Here is a 6,000-nt window from a genome sequence, read left to right on the forward strand (position 1 = left end):
CGGTGCAAGGCTGGTAGTCTAGTTGAGAGGGATCTGCTATCAAGAGAAGGGTTCTGTGGAGTGTTCAATGCGCAGTGTTACCTCTGTGTCTGTGGGACCTCCTTTAGCCTCGGGGTGGAACTGCGCTGTGAACACTGGCTTTGAGTTATGCATTATGCCCTGGAAACAAGTGTGGTTGTATGAAACAAAATGACAACCTTCAATCAGACATTTTTTAAAAAACAATGGGTTTAAAAAGCAATATAATACGGAATATAAAGGTAACAGACTAAAGGGAGATTCTACCGCAAAGTTAGAAGCTAGCTATTGTGATTGTTTGAATAGAAAAACACGAGAACTAGCTATGTGTTAAAGGTATTTTTAATAAAAGTGAAAATACATTATTTAAATAGATATCCCTTCTTATAATGGTAGAATAGCTTGTTGTCTATATTCCGGGATGGATAACAGAAGCATACCCACAATCAACACAATGTGGAGTTACACCATGGAGAGGGATAATGACATGTCTATTAAGCAGGTAGAACAGTGTAGAATGTTGGTGTATTTTAGTGTCTCTCTGTGTTCACATTTCTAGTCTAGGAATAGGCCAGTGCCTCTAAGAACAGGCCAACCGCGTCCACTATAGATTATTCAACCTAAGACTGTATCTCGCTGTATTACATCCTGGAATAAACCATCTATTCAACCCTCTGATCCAACCTGTCAAGTTGCTTTGATTTCGACCTCAAGAATTACTACTACGACGGAAAATACACAACGCAGAGTCTACACGTTTAGAAATAAGCCGAAATCTAACAACAGGTATGTAGGTTCCTAGTTAAGAAAGACCTGTATTTCTTTATTTAAAGGTCAGCACCAAACATCAGACTTGTTTGTACATTAGAAAGTCAGGTAAATTAAGAAGAAGGAATAAAATATCTTGGGGGAATTCACCTCATTGGTGCCATCATTGGCATTGACAAATAGCGGACTCCATCCTGGAGGTAGGGACTCAGTGTCGATGCCGTAGCCGTGGTTCTGGGCTGTGATGAACGCCTGGCCCGTCATTACATTCAACACAGGCTGATTTTGCCCCCTGATATACGGCAAAGACGCATAACAAGATTGTTTACGTGCTCTTTCTTTGCAACATTAGGTTCGGGTTGACGGTAAGTTCAAAGCATTATAAAAGGGCGTTTTTCCACATTCCAAGGTATAGGAATGTGTGAACGATGGCTATGCAGCTCACCTGTTGCCCATGGGGAGCTTGTAGGACTGAGCTCCGGCCGCCAGAGCAGTGATCTGGTTTCCCATGCAGATCCCAAACACTGGCTGGGGACGGTCACTTTCCAGCACCTTTTGTAGGACACACAAATGCCAAAAATGGCAGTGATGTATTATGTTCTACAGACTCAACAGTGAGTAGGTTGAGTTTGGTGTAATCTCAAAGGATAATATCTCTTTGAAATCTGAATGTAAAAGAAGCCTGTTCTAAGTATTTGAGTGCATAATATGTACAAGCTCAGGTGTAAAATGTTAATGAGACATCACCTACATTGCGGACATTTTGAATCAGAGCCTGGGCTAGGGAGGGGTCTCCTGGCCCATTTGAGATGAACAGACCATCATAGTCTAGGCTCATAAGGTCTTGGTCCCAGGGAACCAAGTGGACCTCAGCACCACGCTACACACAAACACAAACACACACATTCTATTCTCAATACAACTCAGTACAATTATTTTTGATAAGCTGAATATGTAAATATATTAGTGCTGTCAGTTAAACAGCTGTAGTTTTTTTTTTTTGGCTCAAAACAAAGAAGCATCAACCTGACTGCTATGTTCAAGGCAGTAACTTTGTATGTTCATCATTTAATTGCACTATAGGCTTTTTTTTGTATCATCCTGATTTGATCAATAAAAAAACATTTGCACAAGGCAAGCCGATGCACTTCTCCGTGTTGATAAGAGCATTAAAATGAGAAAAATGAATGGGACAAAGAAATCAAGGGATATTTAGCATAGAAAAACTTGTTAACTATGACATTAATGCGATTAATCGCGTTTAAATATTTTAATCGCTTGACAGTACTAATATATATATAAATACAATATATACATACATATATATATATATATATATTTATGGATAAAATAATGCTAGCATGCCTAAAAAATGCATGCTATCATTCAGGTTGCATTACTGGTACAATATATTTTATATGAACAAGAAATAAGAATATCTAGATGAAATTATCATGGAAAACATAACCATCAGCCAAAACGTAAGTTTCGGAATAATGTTAATGAGGTCTTTGATACTATGTTCTACTTGTTCAGCATTTTTAAGTCTCTCACCTTGACCAACAAGCGGATAATGTTATGCTTGATACCACAGTCGACAGCCACTATTTTGATGGGGTTTCCTTTACCGAACACTTTGGTTTCCTGGCAGCGGGGGTCAAAGGTTATTTGCAGACTTCAGATTACACATTAAATTATAAGAATACATTTTTTCAATAAAAAGGTTTATTGTCTATTACCTTGGTGGAGACATCTGCAACCAAGTTTTTCAGGTTTGGGTTGAATATATCCACCGGCTCGCCGGCAAATTCAATCTTTCCCAAAACTGTTCCCTGTTCGGGGTAAAGATCCGAGTGTGTCCTAAGGTGGTTCACTTAATAGTTCTTAACAGTTCACAAGAATTCCACTATTGTGTCTACCTTGTCTCTGATGATCTTTGTCAGCATCCTAGTGTCTATCCCATACAATGCAGGAACCTGTATGAAGAGAAATAACAATGAACACCTTTTTAAAAGCTTCCATTATTACTTATTTTGTATTTCTAGGCAAAAGAATTTCCAAAAAGTAAAGCACCTCTTTGTCGACAGGGGGCGCTATAACTCGCAATCAAACGAAAACGATGGCCGTCCTCGCTCATTAGATAGATAGATGAATAGATATGTATACTTTATTGTTCTCCAGTGGGATCACCAGGGGATCAATAAAGAATTTGCTAGCATTTGCATGCAAGGTTGCTCACAGAATATTGGGGCCCACAGCGAGTCTGCTCACGCAGAAATCGCACATGCGGTGACATGTCGAGTCAAATTACCTTCTCCTCCTGAAGCCAATGTCCCAAGGATTTGATCGAGTTCCAGTGGCTGTACTCGTGGCTGTAATCTTGCACCAGGAGACCAGAAACCTGCAGACCCAAAGCATATGTGCGGTTTATTATCGTGCTCTTGTACATTGTGATCTTATCAAAAATGTAAGATTATCAAGCATCATACTTGGGTAAAATAAGCCAATAATTATAGGACAGGAGCCTTCAAAATCTGAATATAGGTCTCTGAAGTGCAGTCTTTTCAGACCACACTTTAGTGTATGTGAGTGACCTGTATGCGCTCCGACTCCACGTTTCTCCTGAGGCCCAGTTCATCCACCTCCTGGGTGTTGGGGACCCCATAGTTCCCCACTATGGGGTAGGTGAGGGTCAGGATCTGGCCTCTGTAGCTGGGGTCTGTCAGCGCCTCAGGATACCTAGTTGGTAAACAGGAGAGTACAAGGGCTAGACAAGGTTTCACAGCAACGTAGCATCACTATCCTACATCACTTTATAATAAAGCTGGCATGAATGCCGAAAGTGATGAAGAAATACACAAACGTATAATACGATACAATATTAAAGCTGGTATAAAGGTAAAGCAATATGTAATTGCTACTATTTGTTAATTTGGATGACGCTTTATCCAAAGCAAAAAAGGCCTACTGATAATTAGGCAGGGAATGGAAGAACCTGCCAAGCCATTGCACAAGCCTGTCTCACAACACAGGCTTCTGAACACATGCAGAGGTTAGCATGTGACCTCCTCATTGTCTAGCAGTAGGGGATTCATTTCTTTAGCTAGCAGGGGTTTTGGTTCAATCATATTAGGGTTGTAATGACGGACCTCAAAATTTCAGAAGCAACAAAAAGTGGACATCTTTAAACATAGTATTACATTGCATTGTAATATTTTATGTGGTATATTTCTCGTTAAACACGCACCATCAAACCAGAACATGACGCACAATATTGGCACACACAATATTAGCATACACATATTACAGCGATACTTTTAGGTATGGCAACCTGTCACAAAATACTGATGAAGTCATCGTATTTCGAGATTCTAACAGGCTTTCTACCAGAGGTTATATTGCACTTTATAATATATTGAGTATTTTATTGGCCATGATTGTCTTCTTACCCAACGAGGCCAGTGTTGAACACTAGCTCCCCAGCAGCGGAACCATCATGCCCGAATGAGTATCCCTTTATCCTTGTCCCATCCTCTAGAACAAGATGGGCAGTCTGGGCCTGGATGAGATGGAGATACGATAGAGCGAGAGAAAGAAAGAAAGAAAGAAAGAAAGAAAGAAAGAAAGAGAGAGACAATGTCTCCCCATAATGGTAAAATGATTTAACTTTATTAAATTACTCAGCAAAGAAAAAGAAAACCTTACTCAGAACATTATAATAACATTCCAATGAAAGTCTGAATTGGGCGACCTGACTGACTGCAATCAGTCCATAGGCATAGATTTCTGAATTATATAAATGAATGCCCACATCACATTGTGACGAAGAGCATATACAATTGCCTATGGTCACGTTTAGTCTATAATTGGTGGTTCTTGTTTAACCACAACGTGTCACTCAATAACATATCGGACCCTGGACAAGCGACACTGGCAGTGGGAGGGCGTACGGGACCATTGAAATCTCGAGCTTGTCAGGCTATCTGGGCTAGGCGCAGGGGGGACCAGGCCCCCTAATGCCCACACACAGCGCGGAGCCTGCAATGCTTCCAAAATGGAAGCAGTCGACGTTAAGTCCCAATGTACAAGATGCTGAATGAAATCTAAGGTTAATTTAGATGAAAAATATTATCAACTTAGATTTTAACGTTTATGGATAAACCCAGTGGACCGGTTGTTAAGTCGGCTAACCTGTGTAGTCTAGTCTAAGTGATGCAATACCACAAGAAAAACAAATCCACCAACCACGTAAAAACTGTACTGAGAAATGACCCATCTGGATAGCCTCTTTGACTGAATAAATTTGTTTCAGGCACATTTACTTTGGCCACGTTGTCCACAGCACATCTGCAGCGCATAGCGATAATACTTTTACTTTTATGAATGACATGGTAGGCTAGATAAAGTCCTGCCTTGGTAGAGTATGAGAGAAACACACCGCATGTCACAGGCTGTCTTTGGCTGCTCATGAAATCCTATAATAACCAGACAAATGACCCCATACGGAACGATTGCATGAACTAATTTACCTTCACACTGAAAAGTTTGGTGCAGGAGCGCATCCATGAGCTGGTTTTCCCCAGCCTTTTGCCAACGAGACATCCATGCCGGAGGGTTTTCACAACGTTGTAAGCGAGCAGGATTTTTGTCATATTATTTCGTGGAGAGAACTAATACTCAACCGCTGTTAACGACGGAGTCAGGACGCTTGGAGTAGAGCGCACTGCTTTGAAAACATGCACACACAAAGTTAGGTATACTTGCTGCTGTGAGTTAGGCTCAATGAACGAGAATTGAATCCGCGCCGCCCCGCGTGTACCACGATGGTACTACTACGTAGTTGTTGTAACCACAAAGTGATCTCTGTGGTGGATACCGGTTGTCTTTCTCATCGCTTACGGCACCCATCTTTTTTTATTGGTACGAGGAGCCCATACCAAATAGGAACGACCGAAACTCGTTTGGGGCGAACAAATTTATTACAAGATACAATATTCATGAGCATTACTTGTGGTTTATTTATACAACTTAATCTATCACCCAGTTTGAAATATAAATAACATGTCCGATTTATTAGAGAAAGCTTATTTCTTGTAAATTATATTTTGATTGGTTTGATTTGTGTCGGCCCATAGTTCTACCTACTTTCAAATAAGTCTAACCTGCTTTATTATCAGGGTTGGCTCGGTGACTGCCTGGAAAACTGACAATGGT

General features: G+C 40.6%; 1 protein-coding gene across 1 annotated transcript in view; it reads right to left on the bottom strand.

Moving 5' to 3' along the window:
* Positions 1–5,687, bottom strand: part of cps1 (carbamoyl-phosphate synthase 1, mitochondrial) — a 54,095-nt gene extending 48,408 nt beyond the window's left edge. Inside the window, exons 1-11 of the mRNA XM_060040067.1 lie at positions 5,316–5,687; positions 4,236–4,345; positions 3,381–3,525; positions 3,098–3,187; positions 2,706–2,762; positions 2,526–2,618; positions 2,341–2,430; positions 1,538–1,666; positions 1,232–1,338; positions 937–1,078; positions 82–159 (exon numbers count right to left, since the gene is read on the bottom strand). Coding sequence (XP_059896050.1) covers positions 82–159; positions 937–1,078; positions 1,232–1,338; positions 1,538–1,666; positions 2,341–2,430; positions 2,526–2,618; positions 2,706–2,762; positions 3,098–3,187; positions 3,381–3,525; positions 4,236–4,345; positions 5,316–5,438 — 1,164 coding nt within the window. The 5' untranslated portion in view covers positions 5,439–5,687. The remainder of the gene's footprint in view (positions 1–81; positions 160–936; positions 1,079–1,231; positions 1,339–1,537; positions 1,667–2,340; positions 2,431–2,525; positions 2,619–2,705; positions 2,763–3,097; positions 3,188–3,380; positions 3,526–4,235; positions 4,346–5,315) is intronic.
* Positions 5,688–6,000: the final 313 nt, after the last annotated feature.

Source organism: Gadus macrocephalus, chromosome 20 (genome assembly GCF_031168955.1).
Source record: "Gadus macrocephalus chromosome 20, ASM3116895v1".
In the NCBI taxonomy this organism is placed as follows: domain Eukaryota; kingdom Metazoa; phylum Chordata; class Actinopteri; order Gadiformes; family Gadidae; genus Gadus; species Gadus macrocephalus.